This window comes from Centruroides sculpturatus, unplaced genomic scaffold, assembly GCF_000671375.1.
Source record: "Centruroides sculpturatus isolate CEXI.00-Female unplaced genomic scaffold, Cexi_2.0 scaffold2, whole genome shotgun sequence".
NCBI lineage: Eukaryota > Metazoa > Arthropoda > Arachnida > Scorpiones > Buthidae > Centruroides > Centruroides sculpturatus.
This window is the reverse complement of record NW_019384369.1, coordinates 304,840-328,950: the sequence shown is the minus strand read 5'-3', so window position 1 is coordinate 328,950 and position 24,111 is coordinate 304,840. Positions and strand designations below refer to the sequence as shown.

At 25.8% G+C, this 24,111-nt stretch overlaps 1 protein-coding gene across 1 annotated transcript in view; it reads left to right on the top strand.

Annotated features, from left to right (window-relative positions):
- The window catches only part of LOC111613486 (protein arginine N-methyltransferase 9-like), a 60,359-nt gene that overhangs the window by 10,665 nt on the left and 25,583 nt on the right, over positions 1-24,111 (top strand). The window contains exons 6-9 of the mRNA XM_023354845.1: positions 4,372-4,431; positions 5,224-5,522; positions 21,257-21,493; positions 23,750-23,986. Of these exons, the coding sequence (XP_023210613.1) occupies positions 4,372-4,431; positions 5,224-5,522; positions 21,257-21,493; positions 23,750-23,986 (833 nt within the window). The remainder of the gene's footprint in view (positions 1-4,371; positions 4,432-5,223; positions 5,523-21,256; positions 21,494-23,749; positions 23,987-24,111) is intronic.

The window sequence follows — 24,111 nt, the reverse complement described above, 5'->3', positions numbered from 1 at the left end:
CAAATGTCTTTGAATTGCACCTAGATTTTCTTTTCTTTCTTCTTCTCTATTCTTCTCTTCTTTCACAATTTCTGATAATCTCAAAATTCTTTCTTCTTTTCTATCCATTTAGCTGTTTAGCCATTTAGCCATTTTAGCTAAATGGCTAGAAATGACTAAAATTGCTAAAAACTAAAAATATATAAGTAATATTAATATAACATAATAACAAAATGTTAAGTTTACTGTGAAACAAGCATATGCAATAGGTTGCACACAGTTGAAAATACCATGTGTTAACAAAAAGCCGTTTTCTTAATAATAAAAAAAATGACAGTTACAAAAATGGCACAAAAGTCAGTGGACAAGTCTATAGAAAGGTACTGTAAGGGTGAATGTGTACACTATTCAGGTTTATGAAAGCAACAACAAAAAAATAAATAAATATGGTCGGAAAGATCAACACATTCCATGACGGCTTAATTGTCCATAGCTTGCAATATTTAGGATTTGTTAATTATGCTGAACATTCACAAGTGCTTTTAATAACAAAGACAACCTATGTTTTCATAGCAATAGCACAACTCTCTCACTGTAATGCACTTATGCCAATGTTTTTTCAATCCTTGAAATATTCTTTAAAGTTGTTTTCATGAAACCCCTTCAAATTTTGTTTTATGGCATCAATTGACTCAAACAGGTGACCGTGAAAGATAAATTTTAATCAAGGAAATAGGGGAAAAAATTACATGGTGCCATATCATATGAATACAGAGCTTGTGGAACCATATTTGTTGAATTTTTGCCCAAAAATTCACAGACAACAAGAGCATTGTAAGCAGGTACATTATTATGATGCAAAATTTATGAGTTTTCTTGCCACAAATCAGGTCATTTTCTATGAATTACTTCACATAAATGATACAAAATGCTCAAATAATATTCTTTGTTGACAATTTGGCTAGTTGGAAGGAATTTATGATGCACATCACCATGAAAATCAAAGAAAATAGTTGACACAACCTTGATTTTTGACTGACTTTGATGCACTCGCTTCAGTCTTGCTTCACTTTTCAAGTGCTGTTCACTTGATTGTTGAGCTATTTTGGTGCAAAAACATAGATCCATGTTTCATTACTCATAATGAAGCATTTTAAGAATGATTTGCCTTGAGAATGCATTTTCTCAGTCACTTGAACATTGTTGTTTTTGGAAAATATTTAATGTTTTTCAGACAACTTGATATGCTCTGCATGCCCAAATGATCTTTTAAAATTGCTTGACAGGATCCAACTGATGCTGGAAACATGTTCAATAATGTCACCAGTTGTTAAATGATGATCATTGAGCACCAAATCTCAGACTCAAGTAATGGATTTTTCATCAGTTGAAGTGTTGGTCTTCTAGGGTGTGGTTTATCTTCAACACATTCTCTGCCTTTCTTGAACATCTCATACCACTCAAAAATTCTTGTTTCTGATAGACTATTGTCTCAAAACTTTTTGCAACATTTCCAGTGTTTATGTAGCAATATTTCTGTTGCAAAAACAAACTTTAATGCACATTCTTTGCTCGATTACACTCAACATTTTGAAAAATTGCCAACAGAAAAATTCTTTACACACAAAACAAGTGTTTATTTGCAAAGGCAGACAATGACATACAGATTGATGCTAGATGTTGAAGAAAGATATACTAAACAATGAAGAAAATGACAGCAGCATACTCACATGCGTGCAGCTTAATTGAACAATTCCTGATACTTTTCAATCACAGTCATATTTTAAACATGACACATTGCATAAAAGAAGCAGATATGGCACTTATTAATGGTAAATGTGAAATGAGATATCATGAGGTATCCCCCCTTATCACATACTGTCATATTCTGAACTACACATAAGGCATGACAATATTTATGGACTGCCTGTTTATATAAATTTTTGATTCTATGATTTTCAATTAAAATCATTAATATAATTTGAAAGTACTTTAAAAGTACAAAATTTAATTTTTAATAATAATTAAATAATTATTGAAAGTTGTTTGTTGTCATTTATCTAATTTAAAACTAACTGATAATGTATACAGTTTTTGATACATTTTTTTTTATTGTTGTGCATGCAGATTTTTTTTGACAAATTCTTATGCTTGCAAATTGTTTATACAAATCTCTTTCTATTAGAATTATCATCATTGTTATTTCATTTTGATTGAAGCTTCCATAAAATGATTGCTTCTACATGAACATAGTCTAATAGCATTACATTATAAATACAGTTTACAAAAGGATCCTTAGAAATGGTTATTTTCATATTTTCTTACTGTTTTTAAATTAGACAATGATGAGAAATAGCTTTTTCAAAATGAAAAAAATAAATAAATGACCAACTTGAGAAGAATTTACAAAATTTGAAAAACTATTTCAATAATTATATGTCATTAAAAATTTCTTATTTTAAAAGTTTATATAAGTAAGATTTTATAATTTTCTATTAAAAGCTATGAATAAAACACACATGCACACAAATAAAAATTCATTAAAATGTTATTAAAATCTTTACCAATAAAAACTATCTATAGCTATTACTCTACTGTACTTTGAGTAAAACTTCAATTATTCAATGATGTCAGTACCAGGAATCTGACAGATAAACAATAAACAAGACTGTTAATGGAAATTTTTAAAAATTATTTATACAGTTTTAAAGATGTGCATATAATATGTATTTTCAACATATACTATATGACACTTGTTTTGTTTTAAATTGTATCTGTATATATTATCTAACTCAAGTTTAAACACATGTTTAAATTTATTTTGTAAAATAATGAATAATCTGTTTTTTGTTTCAATGAATTCCTAGTCTTTACAAAGTAAATATTGTATATTTTATGTAATAGTAACATTTGTGATACCTCTATTTCTTCCTGCATTTCAAATCATTAGATGCTGTTTGATAACATAATTTCAACTTCATTGTGAGTAATTATGGTTATGCATTTATTGTCAGTTTCTGTTCACTTTTGCATTCATCCACAGTTATTGCACTTTACACTAATCTTCATTGCTTTTAAGTAATAAAGAATAATGAGGAATAAGCTTTAGCTGCTTTATTATAATATGGTTTCTCAGACATAACACATTCCAGTGTCATGACAGTTAATAGAAACTGATGAATAATCAAGTAACAAATAAAAGAACTTTTACTGTATATACTTATTGATAAATATAATTTAAAAATAGTCTCTTGTTTTGTAACTTTACATATGATATGAGAAATATTGAGTGCTTGATAAAATTCTTTAGATGATTAATAACTGTTTTTTATAGAGAATTTCAAGATATAAATGATAATCTATGAGGACTTGATTTATTGACGTACTTGAACTCATTGATAGTTTTAATGACTGAAGTAAGAAATTTTCATACTAACAAGTAATAAATTTGTAAAATGATACTTTGTGTTTTTCAGTTTCTTAATATTGTTGAATGATAAGTAAAGTATTTCAAGGTACTTGCATAAATTATATAACATATTCAAATTAAAGCATACATCAAACAGAGATCAAAGCAATAGCGTTTGAAGTTTATAACATTGTAATTATTTAAAATAAAGTAATGTACTTACTTTATTTTAAAGTAAGTGCATTAATAATAGTTTAACTCAGAATTATGAAACGTTTTTTGAACAATATTTACAGGATTGCATAATAGAAGGTTTAAGCTATAATCTTGAAACATTATTACAAAGTTATTAGCATTTAAATTATGTAAATTTAAATATTAAATTTAATATAAATGTGTAAGTTATATATAGTAATATATATAACCAGATTTATTAAAATAACCAAATGATCTGCCAGATATATAAGTAATAAAAATTTATTATTGAAATTATTTATTCAGTCTAATTTTTTACTTTTGTTGGTTTTCAAATGGCATATACATAATACTCATTCTTTGTCCTATTTTAATATAAGAATATGAATTTAATATATTTAACTGAAAGCATGGATACATCATTTAATATTCTACTTTTGCTTTTTTAAGGACTACACAAAAATTAAATCAGCTTTAATGGAATATTTAAATTTTAAAATAAGCTTTATAGAAATTTTATTATTTTTCTTACAGATGAAGATGAATGATTTTAAAATATCTTTATGTAATATGAAATTGAAATATAGAATAAGCCTCTAGTTTTAAATTTATTATGTTCATTTTTACAGATGAAAACTTTCTCTTTTAGAAATTTAAATATGTTTATTAATATAATTTATAAATTATCATTATATGGTGATTGTATTAATGGTATATTTTTAAATATAATATTCATTTTTAATAATTTAAATTTTTATTGAAATGTATAATATTATTATATCAATTAGTTTTTATACTTTCTCATTGTTACGGCTAACTGGAATCTTAGCCAGGTACAAGTTCAAATGGTGAGTCCGTACCCCAAGGTTCCAATCTATTCTGGGGTATACGTTCGTTCTTCTTGCTTCTTGCACTCGTCGACGTCCTCACAACCAGAGACCAAGCCAAAGAGTGACTGACCCTGCGGTTCCTCTCATATCGCGCAGGGTTATTCTCCCAACGACTTCCGTTTTCGCGGTTAGGGGTCTTCCGCCTTAGGGGCGTTTAGTTATAATCCAACGAACAATAGCTTCGCGCCACTGGCAACTCGACCAATCACATGTATGGTACAAAGTGTTCGTTACACTCATTTTCTGATAAGTAATTGAATATATTTTGGAATCAAAATTTTGAAATGTTTTTGTAATTTCTTATGAATTGTTAAACTGCATTAAAAACTATTGATTTAATGATATGTTTCTTTCATAATTTCAAAATAGATTAAAGCTTTCATATATACAGTAAATTCCCACCAGTATCTTTTGCGTAAATTTAGTGTTAAATAAGATTAAAATGATCACAGAATAATTTAAATTTTGTAACATTTTAAAAAATCATTTTCAATTACTTGTTATATACTTTTACTTTTTGTTTCTTATTAGCAATATGTGTTGGATACTGTACTTAGTTTTTAAATAATTAAATTTTATTCAGAAATTGCCTTGTAAATATGTTTTAAGAAAGTTTTATAAGTTATTAAAATCAAAAAAATTTTTATACTGTAGTTAGAAGAGTAGTAAACTAAATAGAAAATAAATATTTAATCTATACAGATTCAAACTTTCTAATTACATTTGTATTATAATAATAAAATATTTTTTTTCTATTATTCTTTATTATATAGATTGGGACATATTGATGAAGCCGCTTCATATTTTCGCAAAGCTCTTAATTTAAATCCAGATTTTGCTCCAGCCAGAATTAGTTTAGAAAATATTTGTAATATAGTTATTGAAAGATGGCATTTTATAATGCTTAACGATAAAAAAAGAAATATCACTTACCAGTGTGCTATTGAAAGAGCTGTTCGGGATGGTTATAAAACAATTTTAGATATTGGAACTGGTACTGGAATTTTAAGGTTAATTGCTTTCTGTATCATTTACCTTATTAATACTCTGTGAATATTATTTCACTAGTTCTTTATAACTTTCTGTTATATTTAATTTATTAAATAAGATTTTAATTATGTAAATAAAATATATANAATATCGAAGAAAAAATATTTTCATAAAACAATGAGTGAATTAATATAAGATGATAATAGTAAATTAAAAGACTGATCTGCTTTGTTCATCTGTAAGCTAAAGTTTAAAATAAAAATAAAACTGTTTATAAATTTCCATTCATTTTATGATGTACAACTTTTGTAAATAATTAATTGCAATTGAAAGAAAAATTCATTTTCTCAAGTATTAGATCTACACTTTCAAATAATTCCATTCTAGATATTCAAAAATAACAAATAAAAAAATTTTAATTTAAGATTCTTATTGAAATATGATAAAAAGTAATAAAATAAAATAAAAACGATTGTATTATGTTTCTTTATTACAGAATATAATCATAAATCTGTCAAATTGCAAATACAACAGATGAATATAATTAAGAAAATATAATTAAGTATAACAGATATAATTAAGGAAAGTATTAATCAAAATTTTTTTTATAATACAATAAAATTCATTTAATGTATATGTTAAAGGAAACTTATGAAATCAATATCTTAAATAAACATATTACATTAAGTTTTATATATAATAAGTATGTTGTTGAGGAAATTTGTTATTTCTAACAGTCACCACTATATAATAAATAATAATAAAAATAAATTTTTAAAATGTTCTGCATAAATTAGAAAATTCATAGATATTATCTATTGATAGTAATCATCAGGATGATAAACAACACTAAATAAATTAGAGAAAATTTTGAAACCCAAATGTCTCATCATCAAAAGAATATTTGATCTGATAATGAGACATTTGGGTCTTGAAAACTGTTTTCTAATTTATTTAGCATTGTTTACCACTCTAATGATAATTTTAGAGCCAGTAATCAATAAGACAATTATCTAATAATATTGATTAATGAATAACATTGATAAAAATGTTATAACATTTTTATTTAATTTGTTTTGCATATTTTATAGTTTATATAAATTATAAACTATTCAAAACAAATTAAATAACAACACTGTATAAAGAAATGTATTAAAAATACTGATGATTGCATGGAAAAATATATTATTTTGTGATACAAACAAGAATAAAATCATATAGCAGCAATAATAGTATATCTTTCAATAGAATAAAATATAAGTAAAAAAAAAAAATACAAAGAAAATTATTTAAAAAAGATATAGATTAATACAATTTCTATTTTATACACAAAATTAAACAATTTATATTTAACCATTTTGTAATCACTTGCCACACTAAAAACAACAAACAGTTTAGAATGGTTAATGTATTGTGTAATGTCTTTACATTTTTTTAATATTTATTTTTTATATTAAAGATCAAGTTGATATATTGACTCAATATTAAAATTATTTATATAAAAATCTAAAATAATAAGAAATTTAGGCATTGACATTTTTAAATATTGAAGATATACCAGTAACTTAAACATGAAGTTCAAAGATTGTTTACCATCTAAAATTTTAAAATCTTAAAATTTTAAATCACTTAAAATTTTAAAAATATAAGCTTAGTTCAAAATCTTTTACAGAATTTTGTATTAACAAATCATCTATTTATACATGATCTGATGTCTGATAAAACAAAAATTACATTTAAAATATATTAAATTAAAAGTTAACTAGATGCTTCAAGCATTTTCAATGTTACATTTGAAAATATGGAACTGTTTTCCAAAATATTAATTGAAAAAATTTAAAAAAATCAAAGAAAATCCAAGAATAGTTTTAATTATAATTAAAACTATTCTTGGATTTTCTTTGATTTTTTTAAATTTTTTCAATTAATATTTTGGAAAACAGTTCCATATTTTCAAATGTAACATTGAAAATGCTTGAAGCATCTAGTTAACTTTTAATTTAATATATTTTAAATGTAATTTTTGTTTTATCAGACATCAGATCATGTATAAATAGATGATTTGTTAATACAAAATTCTGTAAAAGATTTTGAACTAAGCTTATATTTTTAAAGTTTTAAGTGATTTAAAATTTTAAGATTTTAAAATTTTAGATGGTAAACAATCTTTGAACTTCATGTTTAAGTTACTGGTATATCTTCAATATTTAAAAATGTCAATGCCTAAATTTCTTATTATTTTAGATTTTTATATAAATAATTTTAATATTGAGTCAATATATCAACTTGATCTTTAATATAAAAAATAAATATTAAAAAAATGTAAAGACATTACACAATACATTAACCATTCTAAACTGTTTGTTGTTTTTAGTGTGGCAAGTGATTACAAAATGGTTAAATATAAATTGTTTAATTTTGTGTATAAAATAGAAATTGTATTAATCTATATCTTTTTTAAATAATTTTCTTTGTATTTTTTTTTTTTACTTATATTTTATTCTATTGAAAGATATACTATTATTGCTGCTATATGATTTTATTCTTGTTTGTATCACAAAATAATATATTTTTCCATGCAATCATCAGTATTTTTAATACATTTCTTTATACAGTGTTGTTATTTAATTTGTTTTGAATAGTTTATAATTTATATAAACTATAAAATATGCAAAACAAATTAAATAAAAATGTTATAACATTTTTATCAATGTTATTCATTAATCAATATTATTAGATAATTGTCTTATTGATTACTGGCTCTAAAATTATCATTAGAGTGGTAAACAATGCTAAATAAATTAGAAAACAGTTTTCAAGACCCAAATGTCTCATTATCAGATCAAATATTCTTTTGATGATGAGACATTTGGGTTTCAAAATTTTCTCTAATTTATTTAGTGTTGTTTATCATCCTGATGATTACTATCAATAGATAATATCTATGAATTTTCTAATTTATGCAGAACATTTTAAAAATTTATTTTTATTATTATTTATTATATAGTGGTGACTGTTAGAAATAACAAATTTCCTCAACAACATACTTATTTTATATAAAACTTAATGTAATATGTTTATTTAAGATATTGATTTCATAAGTTTCCTTTAACATATACATTAAATGAATTTTATTGTATTATAAAAAAAATTTTGATTAATACTTTCCTTAATTATATCTGTTATACTTAATTATATTTTCTTAATTATATTCATCTGTTGTATTTGCAATTTGACAGATTTATGATTATATTCTGTAATAAAGAAACATAATACAATCGTTTTTATTTTATTTTATTACTTTTTATCATATTTCAATAAGAATCTTAAATTAAAATTTTTTTATTTGTTATTTTTGAATATCTAGAATGGAATTATTTGAAAGTGTAGATCTAATACTTGAGAAAATGAATTTTTCTTTCAATTGCAATTAATTATTTACAAAAGTTGTACATCATAAAATGAATGGAAATTTATAAACAGTTTTATTTTTATTTTAAACTTTAGCTTACAGATGAACAAAGCAGATCAGTCTTTTAATTTACTATTATCATCTTATATTAATTCACTCATTGTTTTATGAAAATATTTTTTCTTCGATATTGTTTAAAGTGTTATCATTAGTATACAAAATTTTAAAATTTAATTAATTTATAACATGAATAAAAAATATTTTTAGAATGATAAAGAGACATCTAAGTATGATTACTTAGATGTCTCTTTATCATTCTAAAAATATTTTTTATTAAAATAATTGCATGGAATATTTTTTATTAGAATAATTGCAGGAAATTTGAAGTGCCAAAAATGCTCTAAATAGTCAATCCTAAAAAAAACTGTTTTTTTTTTTTAAGCTAAGTTTAGAGTTTGGTTTTGCAAAAACATAAGCTATAAATGTTGGAATAACTTTTAGATATTAATTATACATTTTAATCATATTTAAACTTTAATTAATAAAATGAAAAAATTTATCATATTTTTATATTTTCTAAACTTTCTGACATCAGTTTTCTAAGCTTTAAATTTAAAGCTAAATTAACAAAGTTAATTATGTAACTTCTTAATTAAATTATATCTTTAATAAAATTTTCTAGAAGCTCTATATATTAGTAGTATATAAAATATTGGTCACTGTTTATAATTTATTGTGTTTATGATATATAGTGTGTGATTAGTACTGTACATATTTACAGTATAGTATATCATAAATAAAAACACTTTGTTTGTCAATAAGTTCAGTACTACATATTTACAGTTTTAAAAATTAATATTTTTTTTTATTAATGAGACCTTTTTAGGTTTTAATTTGGACCAGTTTCAATTGTTTTGTGTACTATGAGGGTGATTTTATGGGACATGAGACTCAAAATGAAAAACATGAGTTAGTGCATTATTATTAATTTTTTATTTTTCAACATATTCCCCTTGTAATTCAACACACTTGGACCAGCAGAACTGAAGTGTCATTATGCCTGTTCTGTAATGATTCAAGATCATCAAAATACTGCTCTATTGCAACAATAACCACTTCATCTGACTTAAATTTCTTTCTGAAAAGGAAAGTTTGAGCTTAGGGAACAGGAGAAAGTCACTCGGCATTAGATCTGGTGAGTAGGGTGAGTGGAGGACAACTTGGAATTGCAATTGATCCAATTTCTCTCAAACAATGTGACTCATGTGAGAAGGTTCATTATCGTGATGGAATAGCACTTTTTTTCAAGCCATTTCAGGTCTTTTTTCAGTAATTGCTGCTTTCAATTGGTCTAAAAGAGAACATAATATGGCCTGTTGATAGTTTGGCCCTTTGTAAGGTAATTGATAAGAAGTATTCCCTCTGAATCCCAAAAAGTTGTGGTCATTACTTTCCTGGATGATGGAAATAACTTGACCTTCTTTGGTGGAGGACTGCCACAATATCTCCATTCTTAAGATTGCCATTTAGATTCTAGAATATAGTAATAAAGCCAAGTTTTATCAACTGTAACAAAATGGTGCAAAAAAATCTACTCAGTCCATGTTAAACAGCTTTAAATTGTCATTGAATGTGTGCTCTTTCATGTTTTTGATCTGCATTTAGTAAGTGTGACACCCAACTTGCTGACAGCTTAGACATGTCCAATTCAACATGAAAAATGTGATGTATGCATTTAATTGATAGGCCTATGATCCTAGCCATCTCTTTAATGTTCAGTCTTCATTTGCTCAAAGCAACATCATGCAATTTATCAATTATTTTTGGAGTTGTTACAGTTTTTGATGGTCCAGGATGTTCATCATCTTCAAAGCCCATATCAGCATGTCTAAATTGTGCAACCCAGTGGCAAATTGTTGTTTTTTGAAGGAGCATTGTTGTCTAAAGTTTGTTTCCTATTGGCCACAATCTTCATTGTGTTCATTTTCTTAAAAAACAAATATTGAATCATACCACAAATAGTGATTTTATTCATCTTAGGATTTTCCATTTGTCTGTCTTGTTGAAAATAGTTGTATTTTTCACATTTAATGTCATAAATCAATAGAACTTCACCTGCCACTATAAAAAAAAGATGATAGAACTCAAAAATAATACCAATTTTGTTCCCTAGAGGACACTAATAGATGAGTCTCATGTCCTGTCAATTTACTCTCATATTTACATTAACTGTTAGAAAATATAGTTTTTACAATAATTTATAGATCTTTGGAATATAATTGTTTTATAAATCAAATATAATTTTTAATAATAACATTCTTAATAATATATTATTACTAATTATAAATGTGAATATTTGATCCACCAATAACTTTACTGACCATATGGTCAGCATATTTTTGAAGTCCTGTAGTTTTATCATTTTACTGCATGCAAATGCTGTGTGTGTCTTGTTCATGTCCATGTGTGTTCATGTTGTTCAATGAACACTTAAATAAAATACAGTCAACTTTATATTTGTCCAACTGCTGTCAACCAATAATATATTAATAATATAATGAAGTTTTTCAAAATTAAAACCTATAATTTTCTTATTAAATAAGTTGACATCTTTTAGAACAGAGTAAATGATATTTATAAGATATGCAAGTGAAATCAGTCATAGATTAAGATCCAAAAAATTTTAATTTTGAACATTTTATATACTAATAGATTTATAATGTTTTATTATTTAAAAATTGTTAAAAATTGATAAATCTATACATATGATTAAAAATTTAGTATTTGTTATTTTAGGAAATTGAAACTTTAATTAAAGGTCATATTATGAAAAATAATTTTATATGTAATTGGAATGGATCTCTGGATGCCATTGCAGTGTGGTTTGATTTATATCTTGATGAAGATACCATGTTATCTACACATCCTGGATCGGATGTTTGTTGGGAACAAGCTGTTTTTCCCATTCGNGAAGAAAAATACTGTAAATATCATTAAAATATATTTTTTTCCATATTCTACATACTTTTATCTACTTTTCTACATAATTTCCATTTTTGTTCAAACATTTGTCATACCACTCAAAAATTTTTAAAATTCCAACTTCAAAGAAATTTGTCGCCTGCTGCCAGAAGACATTAGGCCACGCCACTTGTCTTGTATGGCACGGCGGAGTTTTCTGAAGTTTGCAATAAGCATCAGAATTGATTGTTGTACTTCTTGGCATAAAATCCACTAACAAAGTCCCTGTCCTGTCCCAAAGGACAGTTATCATGATCTTTCATGCTGAAATCGAATAACAGATCGTATCTTACAGTCGGCGAGCGGCTCAATATTCTTAAACATTATAAACTTCTACAGTTCAGCACACAGACAGACGATACGGCTGCAAATGGCATCTAAACACGCGCAAAGCATGCTGAAAGCAGATGCTCGTGCACACTGCTGCAATCGCACGTCATTCTCACTCTCATTCACAAACAGACCTTATTTTAAAAATAGCCCTCGTATTTTATAAATACAATTTTTAATAATAATTCTTTAGATTAAATTTAGAGAAAGTAAATAACAACTTTCTATATTACTATAAATTATAATAAAATAACTCTATTTAAAGCATTTATTGTATTTATAAATGGTTTTACTTTAGAATAGATTAAAGGCATATATCAACTGACACTTTTTAATGGTACTTGCTAAACAATTTGTTCTCTACTTTTGTGTATATTTCTGGTAAAAGCCCATTTGAAAAGTTATTGCTTAAAACAAATAAAAAATGGTTTTCTTGTGAATGTGAAGAAGAAATTATTTAGTAAATGATAATAAAATATCTTTACTCTGTTCATAAGTGAAACAATCTGAAAATATAGTGTCATTTTAAATGTAATTGTTTTATTGTAATTTAACAATTTAGAGGATTATTATTATAAAATTATATGAGTTATAATATATAAAGAATATTTAAGGTAAGTTTATTTTAAAATAATGCCTTATAAATGTATATTTAATTTTTAATTGATCAGCTGTTTTTAATTGTATAATCCATTTTTAAGATTTTTTATGTATTCTTATACAGATTGTATCAAACATGCTTTTCTTGACCATTGTTTGTTGTAAGAGATTCAGAGGAGCATTTTCTAGTTAAAGCTGATATAAAGAATCAGTTTGTGGCATTACCATCAACCAGAATACAAGAAATTTGGCCAACTGGGATTAAATGAATTTGTATATAGAAACAAGGGTTGATTTGGATATTCTTGAATAGAGCTTTATAATAAATCATTATTGTTAAGAAAAATGTATTATTTTTTACTGTTTATAAAATAAACCAAACTGCAAAGAGTAAATTATTCTTTTCAAAATAACCAATCAACAAAAGTCAATTTCTTTCAAATGTAAAAAGAATTACAAAATTCAAAGTAACAAAAATTTAAAGTTTAAAACATGTTCAAAGTAGCCCTATTTTGTTTGAAACATCTTTTGAATTGTTTCTCAGAAAGAATTTTGTACAGAATTACAACTTTTCTGATTGACTTACACGCTCTCTATTCATATCTTTGCTTATTGTGGGATACCTCTTATAGACAATAACTTTAATTTTGGTTCCTTAGCTCCTGAATTTTAGGTTAGACAGGTATGGTATGGTCTTGGTGTGCAACATACTAGAACACTTCTGATCCCTCTCTATGAGGAAACTTATAATTTATCACAAAACTTGGACAAAACAAAATAGGAAACTATCAAGTTGGAATTATATTACCAGCACATTTTTTTCCATATTCATGATCTAACTGTACAGATTACTATATGAGAAGGAAGATTAAAGCTGTTGTCAGATGTACAGTACAGTACCTTACATTGTGCAAAGACTGAAAAACATATTAACTTGGAAACTGATTTTTTTATTTCAGTTTTGACTAGAAAAATATATATAATAGAAATTTGATAGAAAAATATTCCTCTGAGTTTTCTAAGAAGAATAGTTTGGAAGAAAAACCTGAGATATGGATGGTTTGATGCAGTCTGTGTAAAAAGTGTTTTTGAGCCACCCATAAATAATGTAATTGCTAGAAATTACACATTACTAACTCCTTCTTTACCATCCCATGGCATTCATTATCAAATTATGACAAAGTTAATCTCATAAATGATGTAACATTAGTTGTCATCTCCCAACAAAGTTTTTGCATTATTATGATATAAATATATTGTGTCAGTTATGTAATAAATATTAAAATAAAATGATATATTTACACTTTTATCAGAATAAAACACTACATGACAATAACATTACATTAATAAAAGTTTTATTTTCACTATACTTTGCTAGAAACTTATTTCACTCCTATAACTTGTAAGGTGATTTTCAATTGAAACAAAGTGAATGTTAGAGGCATGTGTCCATAGGAATGTTTTGGTCTGATCATGTCTAATCATAAACATCTATCCACTCAACACCTTCTGTATTGCATTCTTGAATAAAGCATTCCAAACAAATTCAAAAGTTGTTTCCCTCAATCCATGAAAGACATTGCATTCAACAGATTTAGAGAACATCATTTAGAATTGCTTCTCTATATTTCCTTCTTTGGTAATATTCTGAAAATAAATTCAATTTTTCAAAATAATTCAATAAACATTTTTAAGAAGTCTAAAACAGTAAATAACTGCTTAACTTGTAAATACAGTATTCTGTGCTTGGTCTAGTTCTACACCCTGAAGGATATCAAGGTTTTATGTATATCAAAAATAACATTGTTTATCTCAACAATCTTACGGCACTCATAGATAATCAATATAATTGACAAGTTTTCAATATTTGAATATTGATACAAATATTGAAGAGATTCAATATTGTCAATATGTGACTGCTTAGACACTCAAGTCAAAACATTGTCAGTTTTATGTTCCAGTTAATGTTTTGAGTGAATGAGATTTTGATCTGTTTTCAGTGCACTGGAATACAGATTAGTGTGCATACACTTGTGGCTATCATTCCTGTGTGGCATGATGAGAGCATGCAGATGTTCACTCCATCAGAAACAAAATATTGAAAACTTGCTGGACTGACTTGATAATAAATGCACCTAGACAATCAAGCCATGTCTTTTAACTCACAAGGTGTCACAAGTTAAAAGACATGGCTTGCGCCTTCTAAAAGGACATTAAAAATATATGAATCATTGTTTTTGATTATTTTGTATTTTCATAACAAAGAGAATATTTAAAATTTTTTAACATGAAAATTATTTAAAAGAAAACAAATTAAACATCAACATTAAATTTTATTTAACATAAAGTATGAAATATTGTGAACTTTTAATCATTTTAATCATTAAAAACTTTAACCTTCATATATTCGTGCAGTTACAAAAGAATTCCACCCTGGTTTCATCATTTGACCACAAATCATATAACAAGTTCAGGTGCAAAACTCTAAGAATTCCAACCATGTAGAGAAGATCAATAAAAGCCTCCATTTTACTCCTTGACGTATCACATGCATCTCTTTCCTGGGTATAGTTTGAACATATTTTTTGTATATGTTGATTTGTATACTTCACAATGTCATCCAAAATTTCATTTATAAAAAATAGCCTCCAGGCAGCAACAGGTGAATTCACTTCTTTCTGTGCTTTCACATCTGGAAAGCATATAACTAAATTGTGATTAGCTGTTCATCTATTACATGGAAGCCAGTGAATTCCCTATTTAGTTTGACCAAGACAAAACCTTTCTCACTTGTTTCTAGCCATTTATACACGAGTACGAACGTTTTTGGCCTTCTTAATAGGCCTTCTTCAGATACACTGTGGTCTGTTAGAGCGTCGGTTGGTGACCAGTGACATCATCGTTGATGATAAGGTTTAGACGATAGGTTTAGATCGTCTAAACCTTATCATCAACGATGACGTCACTATTAAGACAATACCTATGTAAACATTGACACCATTTAAATGATGTCAATTAGAAGAATATTTAGTTTGTCCATTCCTTTCTGTATATTCAGGCTTTATTCCAACTTGTGCGTCATCATCTCCCGACTGCTCTGAAACTGTGTCCTGTTCCTGTTTATCTACATTATCTTCAACCTCATCATTGGAAAATAACTCATCAACTGCTTCAATAGTGGGTTCAAATGTCTTTGAATTGCACCTAGATTTTCTTTTCTTTCTTCTTCTCTATTCTTCTCTTCTTTCACAATTTCTGATAATCTCAAAATTCTTTCTTCTTTTCTATCCATTTAGCTGTTTAGCCATTTAGCCATTTTAGCTAAATGGCTAGAAATGACTAAAATTGCTAAAAACTAAAAATATATAAGTAATATTAATATAACATAATAACAAAATGTTAAGTTTACTGTGAAACAAGCATATGCAATAGGTTGCACACAGTTGAAAATACCATGTGTTAACAAAAAGCCGTTTTCTTAATAATAAAAAAAATGACAGTTACAAAAATGGCACAAAAGTCAGTGGACAAGTCTATAGAAAGGTACTGTAAGGGTGAATGTGTACACTATTCAGGTTTATGAAAGCAACAACAAAAAAATAAATAAATATGGTCGGAAAGATCAACACATTCCATGACGGCTTAATTGTCCATAGCTTGCAATATTTAGGATTTGTTAATTATGCTGAACATTCACAAGTGCTTTTAATAACAAAGACAACCTATGTTTTCATAGCAATAGCACAACTCTCTCACTGTAATGCACTTATGCCAATGTTTTTTCAATCCTTGAAATATTCTTTAAAGTTGTTTTCATGAAACCCCTTCAAATTTTGTTTTATGGCATCAATTGACTCAAACAGGTGACCGTGAAAGATAAATTTTAATCAAGGAAATAGGGGAAAAAATTACATGGTGCCATATCATATGAATACAGAGCTTGTGGAACCATATTTGTTGAATTTTTGCCCAAAAATTCACAGACAACAAGAGCATTGTAAGCAGGTACATTATTATGATGCAAAATTTATGAGTTTTCTTGCCACAAATCAGGTCATTTTCTATGAATTACTTCACATAAATGATACAAAATGCTCAAATAATATTCTTTGTTGACAATTTGGCTAGTTGGAAGGAATTTATGATGCACATCACCATGAAAATCAAAGAAAATAGTTGACACAACCTTGATTTTTGACTGACTTTGATGCACTCGCTTCAGTCTTGCTTCACTTTTCAAGTGCTGTTCACTTGATTGTTGAGCTATTTTGGTGCAAAAACATAGATCCATGTTTCATTACTCATAATGAAGCATTTTAAGAATGATTTGCCTTGAGAATGCATTTTCTCAGTCACTTGAACATTGTTGTTTTTGGAAAATATTTAATGTTTTTCAGACAACTTGATATGCTCTGCATGCCCAAATGATCTTTTAAAATTGCTTGACAGGATCCAACTGATGCTGGAAACATGTTCAATAATGTCACCAGTTGTTAAATGATGATCATTGAGCACCAAATCTCAGACTCAAGTAATGGATTTTTCATCAGTTGAAGTGTTGGTCTTCTAGGGTGTGGTTTATCTTCAACACATTCTCTGCCTTTCTTGAACATCTCATACCACTCAAAAATTCTTGTTTCTGATAGACTATTGTCTCAAAACTTTTTGCAACATTTCCAGTGTTTATGTAGCAATATTTCTGTTGCAAAAACAAACTTTAATGCACATTCTTTGCTCGATTACACTCAACATTTTGAAAAATTGCCAACAGAAAAATTCTTTACACACAAAACAAGTGTTTATTTGCAAAGGCAGACAATGACATACAGATTGATGCTAGATGTTGAAGAAAGATATACTAAACAATGAAGAAAATGACAGCAGCATACTCACATGCGTGCAGCTTAATTGAACAATTCCTGATACTTTTCAATCACAGTCATATTTTAAACATGACACATTGCATAAAAGAAGCAGATATGGCACTTATTAATGGTAAATGTGAAATGAGATATCATGAGGTATCCCCCCTTATCACATACTGTCATATTCTGAACTACACATAAGGCATGACAATATTTATGGACTGCCTGTTTATATAAATTTTTGATTCTATGATTTTCAATTAAAATCATTAATATAATTTGAAAGTACTTTAAAAGTACAAAATTTAATTTTTAATAATAATTAAATAATTATTGAAAGTTGTTTGTTGTCATTTATCTAATTTAAAACTAACTGATAATGTATACAGTTTTTGATACATTTTTTTTTATTGTTGTGCATGCAGATTTTTTTTGACAAATTCTTATGCTTGCAAATTGTTTATACAAATCTCTTTCTATTAGAATTATCATCATTGTTATTTCATTTTGATTGAAGCTTCCATAAAATGATTGCTTCTACATGAACATAGTCTAATAGCATTACATTATAAATACAGTTTACAAAAGGATCCTTAGAAATGGTTATTTTCATATTTTCTTACTGTTTTTAAATTAGACAATGATGAGAAATAGCTTTTTCAAAATGAAAAAAATAAATAAATGACCAACTTGAGAAGAATTTACAAAATTTGAAAAACTATTTCAATAATTATATGTCATTAAAAATTTCTTATTTTAAAAGTTTATATAAGTAAGATTTTATAATTTTCTATTAAAAGCTATGAATAAAACACACATGCACACAAATAAAAATTCATTAAAATGTTATTAAAATCTTTATCAATAAAAACTATCTATAGCTATTACTCTACTGTACTTTGAGTAAAACTTCAATTATTCAATGATGTCAGTACCAGGAATCTGACAGATAAACAATAAACAAGACTGTTAATGGAAATTTTTAAAAATTATTTATACAGTTTTAAAGATGTGCATATAATATGTATTTTCAACATATACTATATGACACTTGTTTTGTTTTAAATTGTATCTGTATATATTATCTAACTCAAGTTTAAACACATGTTTAAATTTATTTTGTAAAATAATGAATAATCTGTTTTTTGTTTCAATGAATTCCTAGTCTTTACAAAGTAAATATTGTATATTTTATGTAATAGTAACATTTGTGATACCTCTATTTCTTCCTGCATTTCAAATCATTAGATGCTGTTTGATAACATAATTTCAACTTCATTGTGAGTAATTATGGTTATGCATTTATTGTCAGTTTCTGTTCACTTTTGCATTCATCCACAGTTATTGCACTTTACACTAATCTTCATTGCTTTTAAGTAATAAAGAATAATGAGGAATAAGCTTTAGCTGCTTTATTATAATATGGTTTCTCAGACATAACACATTCCAGTGTCATGACAGTTAATAGAAACTGATGAATAATCAAGTAACAAATAAAAGAACTTTTACTGTATATACTTATTGATAAATATAATTTAAAAATAGTCTCTTGTTTTGTAACTTTACATATGATATGAGAAATATTGAGTGCTTGATAAAATTCTTTAGATGATTAATAACTGTTTTTTATAGAGAATTTCAAGATATAAATGATAATCTATGAGGACTTGATTTATTGACGTACTTGAACTCATTGATAGTTTTAATGACTGAAGTAAGAAATTTTCATACTAACAAGTAATAAATTTGTAAAATGATACTTTGTGTTTTTCAGTTTCTTAATATTGTTGAATGATAAGTAAAGTATTTCAAGGTACTTGCATAAATTATATAACATATTCAAATTAAAGCATACATCAAACAGAGATCAAAGCAATAGCGTTTGAAGTTTATAACATTGTAATTATTTAAAATAAAGTAATGTACTTACTTTATTTTAAAGTAAGTGCATTAATAATAGTTTAACTCAGAATTATGAAACGTTTTTTGAACAATATTTACAGGATTGCATAATAGAAGGTTTAAGCTATAATCTTGAAACATTATTACAAAGTTATTAGCATTTAAATTATGTAAATTTAAATATTAAATTTAATATAAATGTGTAAGTTATATATAGTAATATATATAACCAGATTTATTAAAATAACCAAATGATCTGCCAGATATATAAGTAATAAAAATTTATTATTGAAATTATTTATTCAGTCTAATTTTTTACTTTTGTTGGTTTTCAAATGGCATATACATAATACTCATTCTTTGTCCTATTTTAATATAAGAATATGAATTTAATATATTTAACTGAAAGCATGGATACATCATTTAATATTCTACTTTTGCTTTTTTAAGGACTACACAAAAATTAAATCAGCTTTAATGGAATATTTAAATTTTAAAATAAGCTTTATAGAAATTTTATTATTTTTCTTACAGATGAAGATGAATGATTTTAAAATATCTTTATGTAATATGAAATTGAAATATAGAATAAGCCTCTAGTTTTAAATTTATTATGTTCATTTTTACAGATGAAAACTTTCTCTTTTAGAAATTTAAATATGTTTATTAATATAATTTATAAATTATCATTATATGGTGATTGTATTAATGGTATATTTTTAAATATAATATTCATTTTTAATAATTTAAATTTTTATTGAAATGTATAATATTATTATATCAATTAGTTTTTATACTTTCTCATTGTTACGGCTAACTGGAATCTTAGCCAGGTACAAGTTCAAATGGTGAGTCCGTACCCCAAGGTTCCAATCTATTCTGGGGTATACGTTCGTTCTTCTTGCTTCTTGCACTCGTCGACGTCCTCACAACCAGAGACCAAGCCAAAGAGTGACTGACCCTGCGGTTCCTCTCATATCGCGCAGGGTTATTCTCCCAACGACTTCCGTTTTCGCGGTTAGGGGTCTTCCGCCTTAGGGGCGTTTAGTTATAATCCAACGAACAATAGCTTCGCGCCACTGGCAACTCGACCAATCACATGTATGGTACAAAGTGTTCGTTACACTCATTTTCTGATAAGTAATTGAATATATTTTGGAATCAAAATTTTGAAATGTTTTTGTAATTTCTTATGAATTGTTAAACTGCATTAAAAACTATTGATTTAATGATATGTTTCTTTCATAATTTCAAAATAGATTAAAGCTTTCATATATACAGTAAATTCCCACCAGTATCTTTTGCGTAAATTTAGTGTTAAATAAGATTAAAATGATCACAGAATAATTTAAATTTTGTAACATTTTAAAAAATCATTTTCAATTACTTGTTATATACTTTTACTTTTTGTTTCTTATTAGCAATATGTGTTGGATACTGTACTTAGTTTTTAAATAATTAAATTTTATTCAGAAATTGCCTTGTAAATATGTTTTAAGAAAGTTTTATAAGTTATTAAAATCAAAAAAATTTTTATACTGTAGTTAGAAGAGTAGTAAACTAAATAGAAAATAAATATTTAATCTATACAGATTCAAACTTTCTAATTACATTTGTATTATAATAATAAAATATTTTTTTTCTATTATTCTTTATTATATAGATTGGGACATATTGATGAAGCCGCTTCATATTTTCGCAAAGCTCTTAATTTAAATCCAGATTTTGCTCCAGCCAGAATTAGTTTAGAAAATATTTGTAATATAGTTATTGAAAGATGGCATTTTATAATGCTTAACGATAAAAAAAGAAATATCACTTACCAGTGTGCTATTGAAAGAGCTGTTCGGGATGGTTATAAAACAATTTTAGATATTGGAACTGGTACTGGAATTTTAAGGTTAATTGCTTTCTGTATCATTTACCTTATTAATACTCTGTGAATATTATTTCACTAGTTCTTTATAACTTTCTGTTATATTTAATTTATTAAATAAGATGCTTTATTATAATATGGTTTCTCAGACATAACACATTCCAGTGTCATGACAGTTAATAGAAACTGATGAATAATCAAGTAACAAATAAAAGAACTTTTACTGTATATACTTATTGATAAATATAATTTAAAAATAGTCTCTTGTTTTGTAACTTTACATATGATATGAGAAATATTGAGTGCTTGATAAAATTCTTTAGATGATTAATAACTGTTTTTTATAGAGAATTTCAAGATATAAATGATAATCTATGAGGACTTGATTTATTGACGTACTTGAACTCATTGATAGTTTTAATGACTGAAGTAAGAAATTTTCATACTAACAAGTAATAAATTTGTAAAATGATACTTTGTGTTTTTCAGTTTCTTAATATTGTTGAATGATAAGTAAAGTATTTCAAGGTACTTGCATAAATTATATAACATATTCAAATTAAAGCATACATCAAACAGAGATCAAAGCAATAGCGTTTGAAGTTTATAACATTGTAATTATTTAAAATAAAGTAATGTACTTACTTTATTTTAAAGTAAGTGCATTAATAATAGTTTAACTCAGAATTATGAAACGTTTTTTGAACAATATTTACAGGATTGCATAATAGAAGGTTTAAGCTATAATCTTGAAACATTATTACAAAGTTATTAGCATTTAAATTATGTAAATTTAAATATTAAATTTAATATAAATGTGTAAGTTATATATAGTAATATATATAACCAGATTTATTAAAATAACCAAATGATCTGCCAGATATATAAGTAATAAAAATTTATTATTGAAATTATTTATTCAGTCTAATTTTTTACTTTTGTTGGTTTTCAAATGGCATATACATAATACTCATTCTTTGTCCTATTTTAATATAAGAATATGAATTTAATATATTTAACTGAAAGCATGGATACATCATTTAATATTCTACTTTTGCTTTTTTAAGGACTACACAAAAATTAAATCAGCTTTAATGGAATATTTAAATTTTAAAATAAGCTTTATAGAAATTTTATTATTTTTCTTACAGATGAAGATGAATGATTTTAAAATATCTTTATGTAATATGAAATTGAAATATAGAATAAGCCTCTAGTTTTAAATTTATTATGTTCATTTTTACAGATGAAAACTTTCTCTTTTAGAAATTTAAATATGTTTATTAATATAATTTATAAATTATCATTATATGGTGATTGTATTAATGGTATATTTTTAAATATAATATTCATTTTTAATAATTTAAATTTTTATTGAAATGTATAATATTATTATATCAATTAGTTTTTATACTTTCTCATTGTTACGGCTAACTGGAATCTTAGCCAGGTACAAGTTCAAATGGTGAGTCCGTACCCCAAGGTTCCAATCTATTCTGGGGTATACGTTCGTTCTTCTTGCTTCTTGCACTCGTCGACGTCCTCACAACCAGAGACCAAGCCAAAGAGTGACTGACCCTGCGGTTCCTCTCATATCGCGCAGGGTTATTCTCCCAACGACTTCCGTTTTCGCGGTTAGGGGTCTTCCGCCTTAGGGGCGTTTAGTTATAATCCAACGAACAATAGCTTCGCGCCACTGGCAACTCGACCAATCACATGTATGGTACAAAGTGTTCGTTACACTCATTTTCTGATAAGTAATTGAATATATTTTGGAATCAAAATTTTGAAATGTTTTTGTAATTTCTTATGAATTGTTAAACTGCATTAAAAACTATTGATTTAATGATATGTTTCTTTCATAATTTCAAAATAGATTAAAGCTTTCATATATACAGTAAATTCCCACCAGTATCTTTTGCGTAAATTTAGTGTTAAATAAGATTAAAATGATCACAGAATAATTTAAATTTTGTAACATTTTAAAAAATCATTTTCAATTACTTGTTATATACTTTTACTTTTTGTTTCTTATTAGCAATATGTGTTGGATACTGTACTTAGTTTTTAAATAATTAAATTTTATTCAGAAATTGCCTTGTAAATATGTTTTAAGAAAGTTTTATAAGTTATTAAAATCAAAAAAATTTTTATACTGTAGTTAGAAGAGTAGTAAACTAAATAGAAAATAAATATTTAATCTATACAGATTCAAACTTTCTAATTACATTTGTATTATAATAATAAAATATTTTTTTTCTATTATTCTTTATTATATAGATTGGGACATATTGATGAAGCCGCTTCATATTTTCGCAAAGCTCTTAATTTAAATCCAGATTTTGCTCCAGCCAGAATTAGTTTAGAAAATATTTGTAATATAGTTATTGAAAGATGGCATTTTATAATGCTTAACGATAAAAAAAGAAATATCACTTACCAGTGTGCTATTGAAAGAGCTGTTCGGGATGGTTATAAAACAATTTTAGATATTGGAACTGGTACTGGAATTTTAAGGTTAATTGCTTTCTGTATCATTTACCTTATTAATACTCTGTGAATATTATTTCACTAGTTCTTTATAACTTTCTGTTATATTTAATTTATTAAATAAGATTTTAATTATGTAAATAAAATATATA